Here is a 24,211-nt window from a genome sequence, read left to right as displayed (position 1 = left end):
TGCAACACCCTAACTTCAGAGGCTTTGTAACATGTTTACATGGATATAAGAGAAGAAGGACCGACCGAAAATTTCATTGTGTTAAATAGCATGAAAGAGGAACATTAATGGTCGGATGAGGAGAGTGTCTTCAGGAGCAGTGATGAGTGAATTGACTTGCTTGTGGCACTAGTTGTGGCTTTTATTTACCAAGTCTGTCCTGTGCAGCTAGTGACATTGTTCAAAACAAATGTTTTATACCATGCAGTAAGTTACCCAAATTGCATACTTGGAAAAAGGCAAAAATGCTGCCTAAACACTTTGAAGAATGACACTGCTGGGTGGCTCTTTACTGTGGCGTTTATTTGAAAGCTTGGGGGGACTCCCCTAATGGTGTAAATTTAAGAGTTTACAGCAGTGGAGGACCTGCCTCCTTCATACAAATGCTATGGATCTCTAAGATTTCAGAGGTAATACAGGAAATGCCGAGGCAAGGTTCCTGCTCCCCCAGTCGGCATCAAAGCTCTTTTGGTTCCCAGCTTCCTTAGGAGTGGAAAACATCTCAAGAGGGAGGAAATTTACAGTGACGAGTAACCTGTGTCACAGGTGACAAAATGTGTTGGTCATACATCAGTGCTAAAGATTGATGTAAAGGATGTTTTACGTGCTGTATTTATTATTAGCATAGGCAATATGTTGATGTAAAGATAGGTTTAGTTTAAGTGTTAGTGAACGTGAGTGCTTACCTTCTGTTCAGGTTTCACACCAAACCTCTTTTGTTTTCAGCACGCTTCCAGTATGTGTAACACAACATTGTAGCACAAGGGTTTTTTTAACTTTCATGAGGCCTTCCTCTTGACAAATGCCAGAATTTGGTTTTGTACTTGATGTTTTGAATTTATACATATTTATCTTTTTATTTCGTGTGGAATTGTAATATCATCATAAAAGTGTATTTATTTTTGTACTTTATTTCATTTTCACCAGTCTTGCTTTTTACTTGAAGCATACTGCACAATAAACTTCAAATCTTTAAAAAGAACTGCATCTCTTCTTTTTCTGGGTTGAAAAGTCGCTTGATGTAAAATAGGAAAAGGCAAACCCTGTGGCGCAAGGCCTTCCGCCTCACAGCTCGCTGCGGTTCGTACCGGTCAATGCGGCTCCTTTGACCCCTCCATGAACAGTTCTGGCCGCGGCCTTACTCCGTGTAGTATGTCCCACGGGACTCCAGAAAAAGCCAAAGGAGCACCTCCAAAGGAGGAGCTGCAGCGGGAGCGCGGTGCCGCCGCCCGCCCCGCCCCGCCCCAGCTCTGAGGCGAGGCGCTTCCCGCCGCGGGGCGGGGCGGGAAATGGCGGCGGAAGGCGCTGCCCGACCGCGGCGTCATGTGACGGGGCGGCAAGATGGCTGCCTTCCCCTGGTGAGGCTGCGGGAGGCGCGGGCGGGGGCGCCGGGCGCTGCCTGCCCCCGTCCCGGGAGGGGGCTGCGCTCCTCCCGGCCCCCGAGGCGGCGCTGGGGGAGGGCCAGGCGGGGAACGGGCTCTGAGGGGGCTGCGGGTTCCCGCCGTCATCCTCGGCGCCTCTCACAGTCGGGGGCCGCGGCGCTGAGGCGGGGGGCGGCTCGGAGAACGCACACGAGTGCCAGCGGGGGAAGCTCCCCTGCCCAGCGAGGGCTGCGGGGCTGGGGAAGCCTCGCCTTGCGGAAGCGAAAGCGCTTGCCGCCCCCGGGGCTGCTTCCTGCAGGGCTCGGGGCCGCTCGGCCGGAGGGGGCTGGAACCTCCGCGAGTGGCGGGAGGGGGCCGGGGCGCTGGCTTAGCGCGGCCCCGCTGGCCTGCGAGCGCAGTCCGGCGGTCCTCTTGGCGGCTGTCTGGAGAAATCGGAAGGTGCAGCCGGGTTTGGCTCCGTGGGGTGCCGGGGCGGTGGCAGAGCTCTGCGCGATGTTACGTGCGGTTCCCAGGCAGGAGCGGGCCCTCCAGGTCCGTGGGTGGCGGGGGCGGCCCCGCCGCCGAGCCGAGCGGAGGCGGCTGAGGGACGGAGGCGCTGGCGAGGCAGCCCGGGCGGGAGCGGGCGGCCGCCGGGCTCTGCGCGCTGCCGTGGCCTTATTTTCCCCTCACTGAGCGAGAAAGGTACTCGAGGGCAGCTGGCGTCTGGTTTGGCTTGATCGCGTTGGGTTTTTTAGGACGTGTCCCCTCTGGTGAGAGAAGGGAGCCGGTGAGGGGAAGGCGTGTTCCTCCCGCCGCGCCCGGGCGGGGTCACTGTGGGCTCGCAGCAGCCGCCTGGGCTCTGGATTTCAAAACGCGGCGGTGAAGCTTTCTGTACAGTGAATTTAAGTTTATTGGCACAGTTTAGCTTCCCTTAGTTACTTTCCACAGGCTCTTTAGAAGCACACACGGTGTTTACGAGCTGCAAAGTGAAGAGGCAGAGTCGGCTTCTAGCGACATGCAGTGTTTCTACAGGAAAAATAGAGCTGAGGAAGCTGCGCTGCATAGGACGTGGAATAACTTACACAGCCTGGTATTTGTTACTGAAAAGAAGGGCAAAATAGGTGTGCTCTCTCTGACAGAGTAAAGGAAAATATGTTCACTTTTCGCCAAGCTTGTTCTTGTTTACAGCAAGCTGATTTTCTGTTTCTGGAAGACTTGCTCTCTTGAGGCTATTGTTCTTTTAACACATCAAATATATCTAACTTACAGGTTTTGATGTGGCTGATATGTTATAGTCGTATATGTTATATATGTGAGCAAACTAGAAATTCAGTCTAATGTAGAATGAAGAAAAGTAATATGCAGCAATTGGAGCCAATTAGAACATTAGGATGCCAAAAAGTTTTCCCCATATATACATTGTCATGCTGAAAATCATCTGTCTTGCTCTTTCATGTTATTAATGTGCAAGCAAACTTTCCATGTTTAATAAAAAGTGGAAATAATTGGTGGATTTAAAAGTCATTGTTAATGAAACCAGTTGAGGTTTTATAACAACATCAGGGCTGTACTTTTAAAAATAAATTCACTGGGATATGAAATACTTTAAAACTTGAATTTATGTAGCTAAGAAAATTTGAGGGTGTAAGACGGCTCTAACATGTTAGTTGGCTGTTGGAACTGATGGTACTTACATTGAATGCAGTAATTTCAGTGGAACCTGTGTGGTCAGTGACCTTGCAGAAACTGAAAGGAATAAATGTGGCTGCAACTTTTGGATTTCTAGCGGTACCAAAATATAGTGAAAAACTAAAGACGGCAGCCACAAAGCAGAGCAGTAGGGATGCTGACAAATTGATTTTTACATAATGCAGCGATGAGGTAGCAGGCTAATAAGTAGCTCTGGTAGCACTGATGCAGAAGTGGCCATGGAGAAATAATGAACCAGAGTACAAGGTTTTAATGCACGTTTTTCTGTTATATGGAAGATATTGTCATGCTACAGGGTTCAGTAGAATGCTAGCTATTTTTAAGCATTGTTAGATACTAATTTTAAAAAGGTCTTTTACAGATTATTTGTCTGCATACTCAGTCTTCATATGAGGGAAAAAAATAGCACCTATTGGCACTGAATAAAAGGATCTTGCATTAACATAGTGTTCAAATTAAGAAAATTACTAGTTTAAAAATTTGTTAGAGTAGTAAAAAGAATTGGAAAATATATAAAGTAATTTAAAATTTAGGGCTAGAATTCATTTTTGTAACAGCTATGTGTAACTATCTAGAAATATTGTTTGAGTTTATGTTCAAATAATGATAGGTACATTGACTTGTGGGATACCCTTCATTGTATTATCAATACCAATATACGTCTAGTGTTGTAAAGAGATTCTTTTCCATTTTACATGCCTTGCTTGTTTGTGCTCCCTGTAAGCTTTTTGAAGCCCTTGCTTTAGGATCCCTGCTCACTGCAGGGGAGTTGGGCTAGATGATCTCTCAAGGTCCTTTCCAACCCAAAGCATTCTATGATTCTATGATAAGCACTGGCTCCGTGTGGGTGCTGTGCACCTGAAAGGTGTTGAGTCCTGAGAAGGGGAGGTGTGGAGTCCAGGCTGGAGGTTCTGCTGCATGGGGGCTGGCTGTGTGCTGAGCCTGGAGCATGAGGGAGGCACCTGGGTTCATAGGGTGGGCTGGGTGCTGGAAGGGCTTCAGTAACTTAGGGGTAAGGAAGAAGTACTGCAGTCCCAGGAAAAAAAAAGATTGTTTACCAGGAGGAGGGAAAAAGGTTGGCAATCTGGCAAGTGCCGAAGGCATAGAGTGGTGGCAATTGCAGTGACGCTCACATGTGAAAAAAGGTTGAAACCCACTGCTAAAACAGCACCTGCAAGCAGGGATGTATCTTGCAGTAAGCACTGGGGATGAAACCCCGGCTTGGCCTGGGTCTTATTTTTATTTAGTCTCGGAAGTTGGCTGCGCTGCTGTGGCCAAGAAAGGAATGCTTAATCTCCTTTCCCTGGGGAATAAGTGGAACATAATGCCAGAGCAAGCTTGAACTTGTCCCCCATATTAGCTATGTTACAAGCTGTCTTATCTCTTGAATAGCCACGTTGTAAATGTACTTTTTAAATACTTATTTGCAGGGTGAACAGCTCTTCATTCCCACGTGTGTATTAGACATGTATACTTGCCCAGTGATACCTTACATTATTGTTAGAGTACGACTGATTTTGGCCTGGGAGTGGGATGCCAAGTGTGAGCTGTCAGTGACATCTTTCTTTACTGCTAGTTTGGAAATACCTGTAAAGAAGAGGTAGGGAAATACTGACAGAACTGTAACGGAGTAATAGAAATGTTATAATTAGGCAGCCAGAGTGTGAAAGATTTTTCACGCAAATGCTAATTAACCCATGAAGCAAGTGAGCAAGGAGAATCATTGAATCATGGGACAATAGTAAATTAAAGAGACTATTAATATATAAAGAAAAGGAACTGGAGATAAAACAAAAGGAATAAGCACGTGGATTTCTCTGGAGTCTTTCTGTTGGTCTGCTGTATCTCATTAGATGTCAAAGCTTCTCCTTGGAGTAGCACAACTGTAAATTAAACTCATCCTTAATATTTTTTAATTAATTTTGGGGTTTTGGGGGTACATAGTATCTGTAGAAGAGCTGGCTGCTTGGCACTGCTGAAATTCTTCCTAATGAGTTAGGTCTCTGAGTAGGAATGGAATTCTTTGAAAGTTTGGATTAGTTTTTGCAGGGAAGATATGTATTATACTGGAGGAATGCTGTTCATTTTTGTTAGGAGTCGGATTAAAGAAACCTTTGTATATCCTATAGTTTTACTCATTCAGGTAAGGCCTTAGTGTGTGCTTAGATGAAACAGGAAGGAATAATTAGCTGCTCTGCATGTTTCAAAGGTGTCCGTGGTTTAGCCCCAGCCAGCAACTAAGCACCACGCAGCCGCTCGCTCACTCCCCCTGCCCCGATGGAATGGGGGAGAGAATTGGAGGAGTAAGAGTGAGAAACACTCTTGGGTTGAGATAAGAACAGTTTAATAGTTGAAATAAAGTAAAATATTAATGATAATAACAATATTATAATGATAATAATAATAATATACAAAGCAAGTGATGCACAATGCAATTGCTCACCACCCACCAATTGATACCCAGCCAGTTCCTGAGCAGCGATCGCTGCTCCCCGGCCAACCCTGCCCCCCCCAGTTTCTATACTGAGCATGACATCATATGGTATGGAATAGCCCTTTGGCCGGTTTGGATCAACTATTCTGGCTGTGCCCCCTCCCAGCTTCTTGTGCACCTGGCAGAGCATGGGAAGCTGAAAAGTCCTTGACTAGAGTAAGCAGTACTCAGCAACAACTAAAACATCAGTGTGTTATCAGCATTCTTCTCATCCTAAATCGAAAACACAGCACTATGCCTGCTACTAGGAAGAAAACTAACTCTATTCCAGCCGAAAGAAAAAAGAAATCAAGAAGCTGTGGAGGGTAGAGTGCAGAGAAAACCTTTTCAAATATATTTTTTCTAGATTTTACTTGGATCTCTTTCTGCCTTAGTACTTAACTATTGCTACTGCTAAAGGAAGGTACCATGTGGTAGCTATAATGGCAGTTGTTTTAGGAAGCTGCTGTCCTGTGTATTTTTCTGAGTTCGTATTTTCATTTCCCTGTTTAGCCATTACTACTTGTCATGGCTAAGCACCACACAACCACTTGCTCATCCTCCCCCCACCATGGGATGGGGGAGAGAATCAGGGAAAAAACAGTAAAACCCATGGGTTGAGATAAAGGCAGTTTAGTAGGACAGCAGAGGAAGAGAAAGTAATAGTAATGATAAAAATATACAAAGCAAGTGATGCACAGTGCAGTTGCTCAGCACCTGCTGACTAATGCCCAGCCAGTCCCCAAGCAGCGATCACTGCCCCCCGGCCAACCCCCCCAGTTTCTATACTGAGCATGACGCCATATGGTATGGAATAGCCCTTTGGGCAGTTTGGGTCAGCTGGCCTGGCTGTGCCCCCTCCCAGCTTCTTGGGCACCTGGCAGAGCATGGGAAGCTGAAAAGTCCTTGACTAGAGTAAGCACTCCTTAGCAACAACTAAAACCTCAGTGTGTTATCAGCATTATTCTCATCCTAAATTCAAAACACAGCACTATGCCAGCTACTAGGAAGAAAATTAACTCTATCCCAGCCGAAACCAGGGTACTACTACTCCATACAATTAAAAGGAATTAATTTCATATATTGATGTGTTGTCAGAGATACTGGAAAGCATTTGTAACTCTTAAGCCTCTTTTGAAATTGTCATCTGGTGCTAGTCAGGGAAGTTTTAGTCCCCCTTTTTTGCGTTCCTACATTGTCAAACGTGTTAAAAACATTTTTAAAATATAAATTTATATTTATATTTGAGCCATTAAAACCAGGATGAATGGTCTTTTTTATAAAAGAGCAGTGTCTTTAAATTGTGATTGATAAATTAGTGTATGTTACTGTTAGTTCCTAGTGGCAACATTGTTTTACTCAAATACTTTTATTTATGTTCTTTTCTGGAATCAGGTCTTTTTTCAATTAGAGGTGGAGGCCATAGTTCTCACAGTTCTCTCTTAATGTCAGATTCAAAACAGAACCTGAAATATGTAGATTTTTGTGATTTATTTCACTTAATGGCATACTTAATTTTTGTAGGAGAGGCAAGGCTTTTATACAAGGACTTATCCACAATGCAAGCATGTGAATACAGATTTGTTTTTCTTATAATTTGACTTTTGCAACTTTTGTTATGAGTACAGTGAACAGATACAAATAGATTTCTCAGGGAAGAGCTTTGCAGCTACACAAGTTAATCTAGGTAGTCCTCCATTACATCTGTGTGTGATCACTTTGATTTCTTCCCTTGTGTTTCCACACTTGCCTTTTTCTTTCACTCTGACTATTCAGTTTAAAAGATGTGTTTAATAATCTCCATCAGCCTGTCACACATACAAATGCTTGGTTAAATTGCCCTTTTGGTGTTCAGTGGAATGGAATAGAATCCAGCTGTAGAGGCAGAATACAGTTGAACGGCTGAAAGTAAAACTTCTTCAGTTTTAGTTTATGTATCTCAATAGAGAGAGAAATTTTGGTCTTTACATTGACTTATTTTTCAACATGCATTTCTTTTTGTAAATATGCCTGCGTCTATATAGATGTAGGATATGTTTCTCTGTAAGTATGCGATTATTTATGTGCACATATACTTTCCCTTTACTCTTGCTTTTTAAGGCATGCGAGATCAAGAAACTATGTTTCAGAATCTGAAGTGTGCAAACTGGAATCTGTAACCTTGGATTTTGGCGATTACCATCCACTAAAACCCATTACAGTGAGTTTCTTTTTGTGCTTTTGGAAAACAAATGTGAATTAAAACTGATTGTGTTCCTCTTTGTACTTCCACTCCTTTAAAATTAAAAGGCTTTGAAGTTGGTGGTGGTACTGTGAGTTGCTTTCTGTGTTAGTGGCCTGTTATTTTAGAGGCATCAAGGTTTATTCTGTTGTTTGTCCTTTACAGAAATTTGCTGGTGCTCTTATGTGTCAAAACCTTCTCCTTCTGACTAATATAGCATTTCAACTTGTGGGTTTCCTTGATTGCATTAAATGCTGAATAATGGATAAGTTTAAAATCAAATTGTTGAATTACAAATAACCTGCAAATGTAAGATGTGTTTTGGTGTTAACTTCCAGTCAGCCATATGCTTTAAAACATTTATCATTTCTTTAACGTATGAGAGGCTTTTAAAAATGTGGATGTAGAAAAAGAATCCAGCTTCAAAGAGATGGCAGTCATATGCTAATGAATGATAAATGGACAGCAGCTCCTACTCAGGAAGGTCAGTAGGGAGATAAGACAGAGGCCTTAAGAGTGGATTTGATGTTTCAGGCTTGAGTATTGTGCAAGAAAAGTAAAGATGAGACTGGCAGAGGAAATGAAATAGCAAGAAAGAGGTTGAAGGAGAGGGGAAAAAACAATAAAATGGAGGAGCAGTACTAGAAAGAAATTTAGAATGGTTGTTCTTACAGTTCTGTAGACCCAGAATTGGAAGGAAAAAGAAAAAAGTAATGGAAATACTAGTGCAGAGTGCCTCTAGATTCAGGGGAAAAAGAGGTGCTTCAATTTAAATGCTAATGCTGATTCTAAAGAGTTTCTTGTAGGTTGGTCCTTGCTTTCATTGCAGCAGCACAATTTATGTAGTACATGTTTTGATGATTTATTAAAGAAAATAGGGGGAAGATAAAGTCTTTTTGCTTAATAGTTTTGGATTTTTCTTTCAGGTTACTGAATCCAAGACCAAGAAAATGAACCGGAAAGGAAGTACTTCTTCTACCTCCTCTTCTTCTTCTAGTTCTATGATGGATCCATTGAGCAGTGTATTGGATGGTACCGATCCCTTGTCGTTATTTGCAGCAGCTGCAGATCCTGTGACAACTGCCGCTACCATGGTAACACTGGAGGGCAGTTATCTCAACTAAATAAAATAAAAAAAACCCAAAACAAAACCACAAAGGCAACTCTGGATAAAATATATTTGTCTTACCAATTTGGAGGTTAATGCAAACAGGAAATATACTGTATTAATAGAATAAAGTATTCTTTTTAATTTAACTGTTTTATGTTGACATTTATTTAAATATAGATTTTTTTTAAAAAAAATATTGTAACTTTTTGGATCAGTAAGCACTTGAAGCATTAAGTTGACCTTTATCAGCCTTCTCTTTTTTTTCCAGATTTGTATTTAACATTTGCACTCGTACTCTCCTCATAGGATAGTACACGAAAGAAACGGGATAAAGATGACAGCTCAGTAGGAAATGACTTTGAACCGTGGTCAAGCAAGCGTGGTGAAATCCTTGCTAGATATACAACAACAGAGAAGCTCTCTATTGTAAGTGGCAGCTTCTCCAGTTTTATTTATTTGTACCAGACCTTGAATGGATTTTGGATGTTGCTGTTTTGTAATTATTTCATGAGTAAATACTGGTCCTCTAAATTTCAGTCTTAATGTTGTAGAAAGCTGTACTACAAGCTCTCACTTACAATGATTGTTTCGGAGCTGAGTCCAAAAGTCTGTTGATACTTAGAAGCCATCACTTTGTCTTTTTATAACAATACAAATAACTACTGGTCTTATGTCTACTTCTAAAAGATTAGAGGCTTAATTAGCAGTGTGGTTACCCTGTACATTCTTGGAATGCTAACGAGTACATGTTTTCTAAAAGTCTGCTTTTTCTGTTTCTTCACAGAATCTCTACATGGGATCTGAAAAAGGTAAGCAGTTCCTTTATATCCAACAATAACAGATTTTGCTTGAGGTAGATTGCAGTGACGGGTTTGTGGTCAAGAATAGTTGAAATGTGATTTCCTCTCCTCCCCCATTCTGACATACGGTTGGATCTGTGGGGGTTTTTTGTGAATAAGACTTCTGCTGCATTTTTACTTAAAATAATTACTGAAAACAAACCTTGTTATGTGTGCCTTGTAGGCTGATGAATTTGTGATTACGTGTTGTGGAAAGAAAAGGAATTCACTGCCTTCCACTGTAGCTTAAAACTTTCTTCTATTTGAAGTGAGCAATGATACTTTGAGGATCATGTTTATCAACTCTTCTGCTTGCTGGAAGGGAAAGCAAACAAGTCCCTTGGGAACTTGTTCAGTTCTTCTCTTTACATGAACGTGAAATTATTTCAACTGTATGCTGAGTGTTCAAAAAAGAACTAAATGTTAAATATTTTATCATGTTTTCTAATGAAGCTAATCCAGGCTAAGCAGTCATAGCTGATTGCATAGTAAATCAGAATTTTTATATATGAGTAATCATACAGCATTTCAGCTTCTGGAAAAAAAAAAAATTTTCGAATGAGGATGGTCAAACACGGGAACAGGATGTCCATAGAGGGTGTGAAATCTCTATCCTTAGAAATCATTAAATTGACTGGATATAACCCTGTGCAACCTCTTAAAACTTCAAAATTGGACCTGCTTTGAGGAGGGGAGTTGGACACAGAGCTCCATAGGGCTTTTCTACCCTAAATTATCCTATGGTTCTATCCAGTGGTTCTTTCCTTACCACCAAAACTTGCAAGAAAATCCATTTATATTCAGTTTTGCTTACTTGTCATTCCCTGTTCAAAGTGAATGAACTTGTAGGTACGTTTAAATGTGTGTCTTCTGGAACAGCCACCAAATGAATCAAATCACTTGTCTTCTGTCATGGAAGCTGACTAGTTGTCCGAGTCTGTCAAGTTCCTTCAGGTTTGTTTCCCTTTAAAAATCCAAGTGTTTAAATGTTAAAGAAACTCAGACATATAATTCTTTACAGGAAAAGCTACAACTACTGGCTCAGCAGTTTCTGAAAAAGTGAGGACAAGATTAGAAGAACTGGATGATCTGGAAGAGGTGAGAAAGTTTTCTGATCCAATTACATCACCATTTTAAAAGTGAAATAAAATTGTGAAATAAAAATCTTTTATGAAACCTTTTAAGAAGGTCCTGATTCTGCCTGTGCTTATGCAGTATTTAGACAAATACATACTTTCCATGGGACTTCTCTGGTAATTTCAATCCTTATTGTTACAGAATTCAGGCAGAATCATATTTTTGTGTCACTAGAAATTGTGATTCAAAAATTCACCTGATCTTCTGATGTTGATTTACTGTGGTACTGTGTATGGTCTGCAGCTGCTATAAAACTTAAGGCACCTAATAGTCTTAACATCTGATAATTTTGTTTGCCCCTGTTGCAGAAGCTGCATACTGTCTACCTGAGCTTGACTAAAGTTACACTTAAGTGCTTGATAGAAAGACTGAGTACTCAAGTTATTTCTCAAACTGCAGTATTTGCAAAGATGAGGTGCTCCATAACTTTCTTAAAAATTGAATCTGGGGGGTGCTTTTCTAGAATTGTTTTGGGTAATGTTGTTTTGAAGCCTCTGCCTCTTAACTAACTTCAGATTGCTTGTTGCCTGAGCCAGCACCATTCTAATAGTTGCATATCACAAATGAAGGATTGGATTATTTTAGTAGAAAAATAAAGTACCCTTTACCATAAGGAAATATATAACCTTGTGTGAAACTAATTGCGTTTGCATTTTCTCTCTTCAGCTGTGTTTGGTTTTACTGATGGTTGTTTCTAGACTCTCATATTACAAAATCTGTTCTGTAATGCAGCTTAATAAGCTCATCAAAACTAGTCCTGAAGGTAGTTTTTAATGTCACTCATGCTTCTACTTAAGACTGTTCCAGAACCACCTTTTGATTTTTCTAAATGCGTTTATAGTCACTTTGTTCCTGTGTCAGTTTGGTTCTAAAGCTTAAACAATTATTTCTGCTTCCGGTGTTTCACTAGTTTATTTTTGATATGTAATGTTTTTATAAGGTTTGCAAGGTCTTCTGGAAAAAAGATCACAAGAATGCTGCAGTACTGAGTGTGAAATGAAGGTAGTTTTATTTTCTTACTGAGGGTGAAGCATAGCCAGATTTTTCTTGCTGTCAACAAATTTCTTAGGACCTTGATGGCAAAACATTTCATTTCTCTCTGATACTGACTCTACACAGGTGCTACTTTGCTTATGTATAGTGTTAGTGTCCTAATTATACCACAAGTAGAATACCACTAAATAGTCCGGCATTTCTGATCTCACGGACAACTTTGTTTGGGTACCAGCATGTATGTCTCCTGAAAACCAAAGCTATTATGATGCACTCCTGTGCCAAACACCTGCAATAGTGGTGCTGTGAAGTTAAGAAGGGAAAATTAGGTAACTCTGTAATAAGTTTTGTGCATTCCTCCCACCCTGGTGATTTGACTCTATAATAACAGCACTCTCCTTCCTTCCTTCCCTCGCTCTCTTATTAAGCAGACTTGTGTTTTCTTGCCAGGGGTCACAGAAAGAGCTGTTGAATTTGACTCAGCAGGATTACATGAACCGAATTGAAGAACTGAACCAATCTTTGAAGGATGCTTGGTCTTCTGATCAGAAAGTAAAAGCTCTGAAAATAGTCATCCAGGTCAGTTTTATGTTTTTGCTCTGTACAGAACTGAGTGAGTTTGGTGGTGTGGCTTGTCCAATTTCTTTCTTGGGGAAAGAAGGGTTTCTGTTATTTTTCTACTATTTTATTTTGTTCTGCACTGAAACACATTTCTTTCAGAGAGTTTTATGCCTTCTGACAACAGTTGGATTTTCAGCTTTGTTGTTATATATTGATTTTGACTAGGGTCTGTGGGATGGAATTCTCATTAAAGAGAGTGGCCAAATGACGGATATGGAAATTTTACCTGGTTAGGGATAATTAGAAAAAATAACATGTAGTGGTATCAACTCTTTCTAGGACATGTAATTTCCTTTTGTCTCCTCTTTGCCCCTCTACCCCCTTGCCCCCCACCCCAAATAATACCAGAATGGCTTTTGGAATGTCAGTGTTTTCTCCATCCAGACTTACTAAGGCAACTGAATAATCTGATTTAGGACCCTAGCAAAGTACAGAAAACAACTCCAGGTTTTTTAAGTGTTTGGGGGTTTTGTTTTGGTTTTTTTAACTTTTCCACAGTCATCTTCTGGCTCATTTGGGGTGATGGGCTGTGAGGGAGGCAGGGGGGGAATAGGAAATTAAATGTTCTTTTGTTTGGCTTGGCCTTTAAAAAAAGGCCAGAGGCAGAGTACATCAGAGGACAGAGGAGATGATGACATCCTTAAAAGCTGTAAAACTGATGTAATGCTAATATTCATCAAGCAGGGTTATATAAAGTCAGTTTGGGGTGGGTTGTTTTTTTTTTTTTTCTCATGCTGGATATTCTTGTGAAAACCGTTTGCAGTAATTTCATCTTAAATTGTGGTAAAGACAATAAAGGAAATGAAATGTAAATGAAGGGAGATCAGAAAATTGTGTGACCTAGGGTGACTAATGTTCTATTGTAATACTATGAAATCAGCCCTATTATTCTTTAAAAAAAGAATCCATATATAGCATTGTGAAGTTTGAATATCTTAGTGAAAGAGAATACTATATTAAAAGTCTGGAGGAGGGGAAGAGGGACATGGATGTACTATATTTACAATGCATTAAAATATGTATATATGCAGTGTCTGACATGCAGTGATAATCTATGCATTAATACTTTCATGTATACTTTTACAAATCATTTCAGAAACAATTTTGAAATAATGTAGTTTCTAAGATGGGATTCAGTGCTTTCTTTTAGAAAAGTGATACCAAAATTGCATATGTTTATCTTGAAGTATTGTCTGTGTATTGTTCACTTTGCACTTCAACTTTGTGTTGCAGATGCTCATCATTAATTGAAAGACAGGGTAAGAATGAAATAGGTGTTTGGGTAATTAGCATGCATACAGAAATCTTTCATAAAGGAGACTATAAATAACTAATAATAATTCTATACTTATAAAACAGGATAGGGTAGAAACCTGACTGAACTTCCCTTGTGGTCCCTCCTAGGAGATAACATAATTTTAAGAATGTTGTATCCTCTTAAAGAACTAAGCAGTGTTCTTGACATCAGGCTGTGATTATATACGTAGTCTATCATTAGTATCACATATGGATTAGTGTGCAATAGGAGGAGTAAGTTTAGCCCTTTTTTTTGGTTGTTATTTTCAGAAATGTGTACTGGGCTGGGAAAAGCAATTTGAATTTGAATGCCAGAATTATCTTGATATAAGAACTAATGATGAATTTACACGAGATCTTTCATTTGGACATTGGAGATGGAGCCTTCATTCTCTGTAGGAGAGTTTTACAGAGCTTGAAGTGCAGGAAGAGTTCTGGTTGTTGAGGCAGGGTCTGGATTTATAATGGGAATTCCTCAAGTGCCTTTTTAAAAGATACTTTACTTGTCAAGATGCGGTAAGCTAAGCTACTTAGAGTAAGCTGAAGTAAGTTGATTATGTATGTGAGCTCTAAGAAAGGTGGTAATTAAGCGTTCACGGTATGTGTAGGTCCTAAACAGCTACTGCGTTACCTTTCTTTGAAGGTGACTGACTGACCACACAGTAGGGAAGATTCTGCTTTGCTTGTAATATGTGAATGCTCTCACCTGTCTTTCTGGTGCACTCTTAAGTTCCTCCCTGATGAATAAAGCAAAAAGACCAAGTGTGCCCCTTGTTTAAGCATTTTCAAATGTTATGATTTTCTTGTTTAAACAAAGCAGTCTTGTGGGGTATCAGATTGCTTCCTGGATTTGTGGAATGTAATGAAAACTTGAACTTCATTTATTTTATTGAGGTTGAAGAATTGTCTCCTGATGAAGGAGAGAGAAGGGACAGAGATCACAGAGAATACTGTACTTGTCAGTCTTAAATAGAGACCAGAGAAGACTCATGGTTGAAGGCTGCGTTTGGCTCAAGTAGGGAGGAGGTAGCTTTCTCTCACAAGTCAGTCACTTGCCTGTTTTCTTTAGGTGGAAGTTGATTTTTTTGTGAATAAACTTCTGCCAAAGTTTTTGACTCCAGTTTAGTCTGCAGTTTTTGCACCATCTTGGAAAACAAAGTATAGCTTAATTAAATATCTTAAAAATATCTTCATTCCTCAGTGTGTATTTTGAATTCATATCATGAATGAACATGTTCCTACCTGGACTTAATATTCAACGATAGTAGAACTAAGTTGGCTCATATGTTTTCAAATGTGACTTTGTACCAGCCATCATTATAGTCCAGCTGCTGCGATCATGTTGGATGCCTGTGGGTGGCGACTGATTACAGATTCCTCCCTGGAGCTGACTGTGGATCCGCTGGCCCATTTCCAAAATGTTTGAACTGGTTATGTGAGCCACAAAGATGTGGTGAAAAGCTCATTAGCTAAACTTATAAAATTGTTTCTTAATTCAGTCATTATCAAATTTTGTGTTTGATATGGATGCTTAGAGAGATGGTGAGAAACTGAAAAATGCCCTTAAAAAAGTTGTTTTAGAAAAGAAGTGCCTTTTGACGCTGCTTCTGGGAGAGAATTTGCCTTGTCTGAACAAATGCACAGGTCTGCATGGTCAGCTGAAATTCTGGATTGTAGATTACCTTGTATAAAGGAAAAACAGTTCTGTGACTAGCTCTGCTGGAAATGAAGAATGATCTGAAAAATACAGAGTACCATGATGTGTTATGTTACAGGTTCTTGTGCTTTTTGCTGGATAGTTCATGTTGGTTCTTTCCGTCTGTAGATATTCATCTGTTCCAGCCTGTCTGGAGTAAAAACACAAACTTGCATTTGTCCTCTAAAAAAGTTTCTTTTTTTTTTTTTTTTTCCCCCTTCTAGTGTTCTAAGCTTCTTTCAGACACAACGGTAATCCAGTTCTATCCAAGTAAATTTGTTTTAATTACAGATATCCTCGATACTTTTGGTAAGTATCTAATGTGCCAGACTTACTACACAGTTGTTAATAAGATGAAATTAATATTTTGTAATGTTAGAAAACGTCAAAGTTATCCAAAAAGTGCTGAAATGACTCTCAGTTTTAATACGGAATATTTCCAACATGAACATTTGGACACCAGTGGTATAAATGTTGGTATAGAATTGTTCAAAAACTCCTATGAGTGAAGTCTTTAAAATAAAAATATTTCATTTTGTAATTCTATGCTTTATGTATTAGTGAATATCTAGAACAAAACCTTGGGAAAAATCATGATCTCTGCATTTTGAAACTTAAAACACACTGTCGTTATTATGAAAATATTTTGGTTTTGGCAGCCTCTTGACTCAATATTTCATTCTGTTTATATTTGAAGAAGTCAAAGTTTTCTTTAGCTGAATAGGGACTCTGAAGCAATCAAAATGTAGTTACTGAATTTTTAAATCTACTTTTATCATTTTAAAATGATCCTCTAAGTGAAATTGTCATTCACTTCGTGTGATTCTCTTGGTTTTCTGCCATGTTATGGAAAAGATTTAAAACGGCATTCAAAGTTGAAGGGTATTTCGATGTTTAGCAGGATACACTTTGACATAGATCCAATTGTTTTTTCAGGTTTTACTTCCTCTTTGTGATCTTTCCTACTTACTGAAAGTTGCTGAGGATAACATAATGTCCAAACTCAGCAAAGACAGGACACCAGCTGTCCTTTCCTGGCCTGGGAGAAATCTGACCTGTGTGCTACCTCTGCACTTAAGGGAGCCAGATAAATTCTTTACAGTGTGCGGAGTGCTAAATTCAGACATAACAGTTCAGCCTCACTAGAGGGCAGCATAATGTTAGTGTTCTAGGAAGTTTTTTCCAGCTAATTTCAATCAATGTCTGTTGGAGAGGGAACCTTTGTATTAACATTTTGTGTTTTACAGTTCTTAGTTTGTAATGAATGATTTTTTTTTTTTTTTTTTTTTTAAAAACAGGGAAACTAGTGTATGAAAGAATTCTGTCAATGTGCGTGGACAATCGTGTCTCTTTGCCAGGTAGCTTTGTGTTTGTTTCTACTGTGCTCCTGGAAAAAATCATGTCTGAACTAATTTGAGAAAGGTTAAATAGGGCCCATGCTACTGTATTTCCTATGGAAAAAGTTCTGATTTGAATCTAGTAATTTTTAACAGAGTAAAATCCATTGCTTATAGTTTTCACCATTCGCAGTGTTTATGCATGTTTACATGAATGTACAGACAAAGCTGAGCGTCTCAGGTTTTGGTAAACAGATGTTTTTGTTGCTACATTGGAAACTGTTGATAGTTTTGCTTTAATTAAGGAAGAATTTTGGAAGAAGGAGCAGGCTGTCAGTATCATCTTTCTAACTTGGGCCCTTTTCATTTTTTTGGTTGAAATTCTAACACAATGTAAAAGTTTAATTTGATATTTACGGTACAAATGTGTATGGAACTACTTCTTTAGGAAGGCACCGAAACATTCCGTTGAAATATGGGCTTTTCCTTGCAATTTGGAGTGTATTAAGTGCATGTCCTTGAAATATGAAACATTCTTACTCTGTAGTTGGCAATGCAACAGTACCATTAGGTTACAGTTAAATCCATACGATCTGAGCCAGAAGCCTGAAACAGCAAATATTTAAATTTGAAATAAACTTACAGAAAATACTTAAAATAAATTTGGTTGTTGCAGCTCTGGTAAACTGTTCTTATAAACATTAATGAAGGCAGACAGTTCCCGTAGCATATCACGATTACTGGGCCCAGTTTACCACTGTTCTGGAGAGCTGAGCTCATGCTGCAGCTGTACAGCTGCCAGGGGCATTGCTGGTGGGACCTTCCCAAGCAGCTGTAGCAGTGGGAGGGATAAGGAAAATCTGTGCTGTGCTTGCTGTGCATGGCAGCGTGAACCCCTGGGGATTTCAGGCCCAACTTCCATGCTCGTCCTGTGGGAACCAAGTGAAACAATGTTGGATGAGAACTCCTGTGGTCCTAGGTGAGAAAGAACATCTTCCTGTACTCAGTCAGCATCTAGCGTGTGGCTTCACTAGTCTTGGAAGTGGGAAACTTTCTTGTGGAACAGAAGCTTCTCACCCTCTGAGAGCAGGGATGGGAGAGCACTGGTATTTTAAAACTGTTTCACAGGGAGTTTCTAAACAGATATTCACAGCAGAAGCTGCTTGTGTAGCTTTATGACTGAGAGAAGAGGGACTCATCCTTCCCAGCCACCTTGCCTCAGACTTGGGTAGATCCTAAGCAGCCCCTTTTTGCCTTCTGTTCCAGGCAATCTGGAGAAAGAGGGGGCAGGTAGCCATGCAGCTGCATGCCCGCCTGACCAGAGCACTGTCCCCATAACCCATCTGTTCCACCCCAGGGTGGCAGCTTTTTCCTGCTGGCAGCTGACACAAATAGTCCCAGAGCTCATGAGGAGAGAACTGCGCTGCAGTGTTAGATGTTTAGTGTACAAAAGCAAGTGTTTTGTCAGTATTTAATATTTCCTTCTTGCAATACAGTTTTAGATAATATTCTTTAAAGAATATATTAGCCTTTTAAAGAATTTGAGTGTTTAAATCTGTTTTATATGTATGCATTTGTTATAGATTTATATACATGTATTTGTTAAAGATTCCCTGTACTTTTTTTTCACAATTTCTGCTTTTGCAGGGAGGCTGAGGTTAGATTTCTAAGTAGCAGATCTGAGATTAGATTTGAGTGCTTGACTTCAGCTTCTGCAATGTTACTTAATGCAAGATGGAAGCTCTAGTTACCTCTTCTTACTGGCTGTGTTCTCAGCTCTTACTGCTGCAAGAGAGCACTGAGAATCAAACATATTGCCTAGTGTGTTATGGTATGCCTAATTCCTTGTTGAAAGGAAAGAGATTTTAAACCTAGAATGAAAAGTAAGTTGTTTCCAGAAAGATTGCAACTATTTTTGAATTGTTGTTATTTTTCCCAGATAATTTTTCTCCAGAGAGTGTTAACGATACGGCTAAAGAAACGTGCTTAAACTGGTTTTTCAAGATTGCTTCAATCAGAGAACTCATTCCCAGATTGTATCCTTGTCAAATGAGACTTTTGCAGTGTGTCTGCAGGTTTCTTGTAGACTTTTCCAAAAATGAACATGTTTCTTTCAGTAAAACCCACAGCAATCTGATGTTTGTACTGATTTTGTTTTGTTTGTTTCAGGCTGTATGTTCTGAATTTAATTTTGAGTCATGTTTCATAGTAAACTGAATGCTGAATTATTGGCTGTGAGCAGCGTGGCAGTGATAAAGTAGAGTTGATGTGTGAAAACTGGGGAAACAAAAATCTTGTAGATGAATTGTAAAAACCAACAAAGTGTACTGAAAATAATAACAGAAGGCCTTGAAATAGTTTGTTCAGTATGTATTCATTATGTAAGTTTGGTTTTGTGTTTTTAAATGGCATGCATCTTAGTTTTGTTCCTTAACTTGGCTTCATTTTAGTTACGTGGAAGCAGCAATACTGAAGTGCAATAAGTTCTTATCCAAAACGTAAGAGTAAATGTTAAGTGTGGGAAGGAAGCAAGTGGGCAGGCTTATAAACTAATTTAAGGAGTTAAGCATGCAAGGTCTGTGATTAATGGTGGGTAGGATCTGAGTAGATCTGAGAACAGTACTGAGAGGTTTCAGAGTTTTTAGTGAGAATGCCATGGAATAAATTCAAGGTGAACTGTGGTATAATTTGGAATGCAATAGTGCTTTCAGTTTTGGAATGTATGTATAATTGTGACATGAGGAGTTTGCAAATTAAAAACCAGTGGCGTCGGATAGTAGAGGGGGAAGCAAGATTGTTGAGATGAGGAGTGCGGCAAAAAGATGGGATAGAAAACTGAAAGGAAAATCCTGATGTGTCGCATTGCTGGAGACAGAGCTGGAGAAACAGTTTAGGAGCAATGAACCATTATCTGTTGAAAATCTTGGTATAAGCTTCATATGTTGCCAAACAGTGTCAGTTGCTGAGCTGAAAATGTTCCCTCACATGTAATCGTCCTTTTTCAGTTATATTTTGAAATGAGTATTGTAAGCCAAATTGCTACTATAGTGACAACTTCATTATCCCTAAAAAGCAGTTCTTTTACTGGAATTGATGGGCCTCATCTCCAGGCACTAGTACAGCTCTGTCAAGAAGGACCTGTGGGAAAATGAGACCTACAAGGAGTTCTGCCAGTTCTGCTTTAAGTGGTTGCTTTCTTCATATTGAATTACAGCCCTTCTAGAGCTCTGCCGTTCCTCCAAACTAGAGGAGGAGTTTTTTAGTTGCACTTATCTTTTACAAGCCAAGCATCCAACCTGGCTCTCTGCACTACTCCTAATGGCAAATACTCCAATTTGAATATAGGGTATGTGTTACTATACAGATAAAATCTTACTTCTGAAATAAAATTTTGTGCTAATATGCTGCTTCTTTGGTAGGTGTTTCTATAACTGATGCTCAATTGTCAATCTACAAGGCAGCTACTGAAGTTATCTGTGGGTGATATAATTCTGTTATCAGTTGCTAAATCTCATTTTCATTTCTGAAAAATCTTTAACAGGGGGATTTCGGAATGTCTCCCACGGTTAACATCTATGATTAGAGGAATTGGAGATCCACTGGTTGCAGTCTATGCAAGAGCGTACCTTTGCAGGGTAGGCTATCATTTAACACTGCAGATCTGTATCAAAGATTTACTGCAGCTAGCTCTGCCACTAAAAGAAAATTTCTTTTAACTACTGTTTTTTATCTGAAGTAGTCAGCAGCCTGTCTCTTCCTTCTAACAAACCAAAAAATAAAATTTCTCTTTTGTTTTAATAGTGGGGAATCTTTATTTAAGTGTTTATAATAAGGAAAAATAATTTTATGTGCTGCTTATGCCAGTTTTTCGTCTTCAGGTAGGGCGGAATGTTAGGGACCCAAGTAGAAGGAGAAATTGGACTTTGAGACTGTATGCTGTTTGCTAGGCGCTGCTTTCGTAGTTAATATATGCACTTTCCTTATGTTATCTTCCTCCTCCTACTGCTAGAGTGTATGTAGCAGGCAGAGGGCTGGCAAGCTCCTTTACAGAGGAGCCACTTAGTTAAGGGTTCAGACAGTGGATTTTTTGTCTGACTGCGCAGTGTGGCTATGTTCTTATCCTCAACTACTCCTGCAGTTACCTTAACAGCTCAGCCAAGATAAACTTACCCAAGAGGAGACTCTAAAATGATTAAAAAAGTCATCAATAGTGGAAAAATATTTGTGAAATACATTTTTGAAGTAGTGGCAAAGGTCTCGACTATAATTGGAAAATGGTAGGGCTGCTAATTAGCAATACTTGCATGAAATTAGCTGCCATTATGAAATATAATGAGTTTTTTCAGTGTTGAGCTATCTGTTATGTTTGAATAAACTGTCCAGTATGCTTTTGGTATACTCTTGAAGGGTGTCCATATGAATTCCTGAATCCGCAAGTAATCGCTAACCTCTGGTTTACTCTGATAGATGAGCTGCTTAGTTTATTTGAATCTTGAAATACAATAATGCCTGCATTTTTGTCATAGCCTCATCATTCCTGCTACATAGTGCAAGGTTTCTGAAGGTTTTTTAGGAAACAGTTTGTATGTACATCCACCTTTTACTGCTCCTAATACAGCTAAAAGAGATGCATAATGGTAGAGCAGTTAGGACTAATAATCTAGTAATAGTAACTCCAGTTATGTAGTAAGGAAGAGCTTAGCATGCTCCTTTTTGTCCACAAAGATGATCATACGAAATAGTGAAAGTTTTCTTGGAATAAAATACTAGCTGTTAAAATCCTGACTTTTGTTTAAAATAAGAAAACTTACTGGAATGGAAGGCGTTTAATCTTCTGTATTCCAGCTACTAGCACTATATTAATACTTTCACAATGAAGATAATGAAAATAGATTTTTAAAAAATCTTGAATAGGAAACCTGTAGTATCAATATAAATGACATCTAAAGCCACAGCGTAGTAAAATGTGGGAATAAACACTTGCATGAAACCAAAGAACCAGATCTTTACACAGCAAAGTGATGCATTTCTCTTTAGCCCCATGGTTTGAAAGCAAATGATATATAAAGAAAAGTGATAGATGACTGGCTTGGGTCTGTGCAAGGTACCTCTGCTTTGTGATGAAGTCAGCTAGAATTGCATATGCTCAGGGATCCCAAAAACTCAAACCCTGGGTTTGTTTGAAGAGGGGAACCTTAAGCTGTTGAGGTGGATTTCTTTGTGTGTATTTTTAAGGCTGATCTGTTACTAACTTCTGATTCACTTCTGCATCTTTCTCTTTTCTTTAGTAATATGCCACATGTTTATTTTTTTATATTTTTTATCTGTGTTATTGAAAACAGTCCCGTATGGATTAGTTTCCTTTGCAGTTCTAGCTTTACTACATAGATCTTGTGTTTGTGCATCACCTTGTATTATTTATCAATTTTTTATCTACATCTAGCTATATAGTAATATTTTCCTTTGGGATCCTTGCTTCATTCTGTCCACGGAATAAATACACATGATTTTAAGCAATTTCTGAACTTTGACTGACTTTTTAACTGTTCTTCACTGTAGGCTCTCTGCATACAATGAATATAGGCGGTTGCAATGCAGCCACTGGGGTAGACATTGATTTCCTCACTGCTTACAGATACTTGGACCTGATGTTGGGGGAACCATGTTTAAACACAGCTGTAACAACCTCGGGGTAGTTGTTAGTGGACATGACTATAATAGCAAGCAAGGAAATAATCAGTCAAAAGCATGTGATTCAATGTTGTTTGTTGATTTGATGTGTGTGACTAGGTGTACTCCTCCAGGAGATGCATTTTTGACTGACAATTGAAGGAGAATCGTAGGTGATAGATGCAGATAAAATCTTTCTCTTTCTTTTAATACAGGTTGGGATGGAAGTGGCACCACAACTCAAAGAAAGCCTTAACAAAAATTTCTTTGACTTTCTTCTAACATTTAAGCAAGTAAGCAAATAGGGTTTTTATTCACAAAATCACATAAATACACTTCTTAACCAAACTACCACATACTTTTTAAAAATCTTTGAAGTTCTTAAATCTAGATTTAGGGATATTCCCGGACTCAGATACAGTATGGAAATTTTACTTACATTCTCATAAGTTGAAACTGCTGTATTCAGCATGTGTCCATACTTTAATAAAATATGCTATGAACTTGATATTGTTTCCCCCAGCGTGCAAGGAATGCTTCAGAATATCTGTGTATCTTTGTGTTCTTGTCTGTTGTCATTTCCATTCATACACAAACTTTGTCCAGTTTATCATAGCTCCTGTTAAATACCTTTTCACAGCAACACGTTTTTGTCTTTTATTTCAACAGATTCACGGGGATACAGTTCAGAATCAGCTGGTAGTACAATGTGTGGAGATTCCTTTGTATTTGACTCTATATTCTCCTGCTATAGACTGGATTTTACAGTGTATTGCATACCGTGCTCCTGAAGTAAGTAAGCGTGGTCATGCTTGCTGATAAAGGAAGCGTTGGGGTGAAGAGTTAATTTTGCCTATTAAAAAAAAAAAACCCTTAGTCAATACTTACATGAGTGTGAAAGTGAGTATAAAGAGCCTAGATATGACTGCCTGTTTCTCTCTTCTATACAGGAAGAATGTTCATTTCCGCAAAGCTCAAGTTAGACCACTTTAAATTCATAGGCAGTATTCCTGTTTGTTTCTTGCTGTCCTTTAGCTACTTTAATCTTTATTTCCTGAGGTCATTAGTTTCTTCTGTCATACCGATATAAAAATGATTTGAGTAAACTGTAGCTTTGTAATTGCTTACAATAGTCAATGGGCTATTTTAATCTCAGTAAGCCTGTTTTGCATTCTGTGGCAGAGAGTTGGTAGTCTTCACCTCTCTAGCCAGAGGTAATTGACCTGGCTGGCAAATAGTAATAATTTTGAGAAGTGGCATGGGTGAAGGATTGCAAATTTGACTTCCATATAATGGTGTTTTTGATTAAAATGCCACTGTACGTATTCCAGTAGGTGTGTTTTATGTTGTACTACACCATTGTTTTCTTGTGTTGTAAATACAGGGTAAGACAGGATTATTGGAATGTACTGGGTAGGTAATTAAAACAACTTTTAGTAGACTTCACTACAGTAATTAAAGCTGAATTTATTTGCAGAATCTCGACTCACTAATTTTAATAAGTAACTCTTCCAGGTTCTGCTTACTGAGATGATGGAGAGATGCAAAAAATTGGGGAACAAGTAAGTATTACACAACGTAGAAGACACGAGTCTGTAATGAGTGCCTGTGAGTCCCTGTAATAAAATTCTCTCTCTCCCTTTTGAAAACACTTTTTAGATGCATAGTATAGCTTTTGTTCTCCCAGTAACTTACTGAATCATGATA

The 24,211-nt window shown here is 39.2% G+C and overlaps 1 protein-coding gene across 6 annotated transcripts in view; it reads left to right on the top strand.

Annotated features, from left to right (window-relative positions):
- Positions 1 to 1,359: 1,359 nt before the first annotated feature.
- Positions 1,360 to 24,211, top strand: part of VPS35L (VPS35 endosomal protein sorting factor like) — a 59,086-nt gene continuing 36,234 nt past the window's right edge. For 2 of the 6 annotated variants that reach the window (XM_075719334.1, XM_075719333.1), the window contains exons 1-15: positions 1,360 to 1,397; positions 7,684 to 7,783; positions 8,731 to 8,898; positions 9,222 to 9,341; positions 9,700 to 9,724; positions 10,776 to 10,852; positions 12,335 to 12,463; positions 15,722 to 15,806; positions 16,796 to 16,855; positions 18,774 to 18,870; positions 19,285 to 19,332; positions 20,376 to 20,469; positions 22,720 to 22,797; positions 23,174 to 23,296; positions 24,020 to 24,066. In XM_075719334.1, coding sequence (XP_075575449.1) covers positions 1,381 to 1,397; positions 7,684 to 7,783; positions 8,731 to 8,898; positions 9,222 to 9,341; positions 9,700 to 9,724; positions 10,776 to 10,852; positions 12,335 to 12,463; positions 15,722 to 15,806; positions 16,796 to 16,855; positions 18,774 to 18,870; positions 19,285 to 19,332; positions 20,376 to 20,469; positions 22,720 to 22,797; positions 23,174 to 23,296; positions 24,020 to 24,066 — 1,268 coding nt within the window. In that variant the 5' untranslated portion in view covers positions 1,360 to 1,380. Of the gene's footprint in view, positions 1,398 to 7,683; positions 7,784 to 8,730; positions 8,899 to 9,221; positions 9,342 to 9,699; positions 9,725 to 10,775; positions 10,853 to 12,334; positions 12,464 to 15,721; positions 15,807 to 16,795; positions 16,856 to 18,773; positions 18,871 to 19,284; positions 19,333 to 20,094; positions 20,181 to 20,375; positions 20,470 to 22,719; positions 22,798 to 23,173; positions 23,297 to 24,019; positions 24,067 to 24,211 lie in introns of those variants that run through there. The other 4 variants (XM_075719338.1, XM_075719335.1, XM_075719336.1 and 1 more) reach the window with 3 other exon arrangements.

Source organism: Pelecanus crispus, chromosome 11 (genome assembly GCF_030463565.1).
Source record: "Pelecanus crispus isolate bPelCri1 chromosome 11, bPelCri1.pri, whole genome shotgun sequence".
Taxonomy (NCBI): Eukaryota; Metazoa; Chordata; class Aves; order Pelecaniformes; family Pelecanidae; genus Pelecanus; species Pelecanus crispus.
This window is presented reverse-complemented; position numbering and strand designations above follow the sequence as displayed.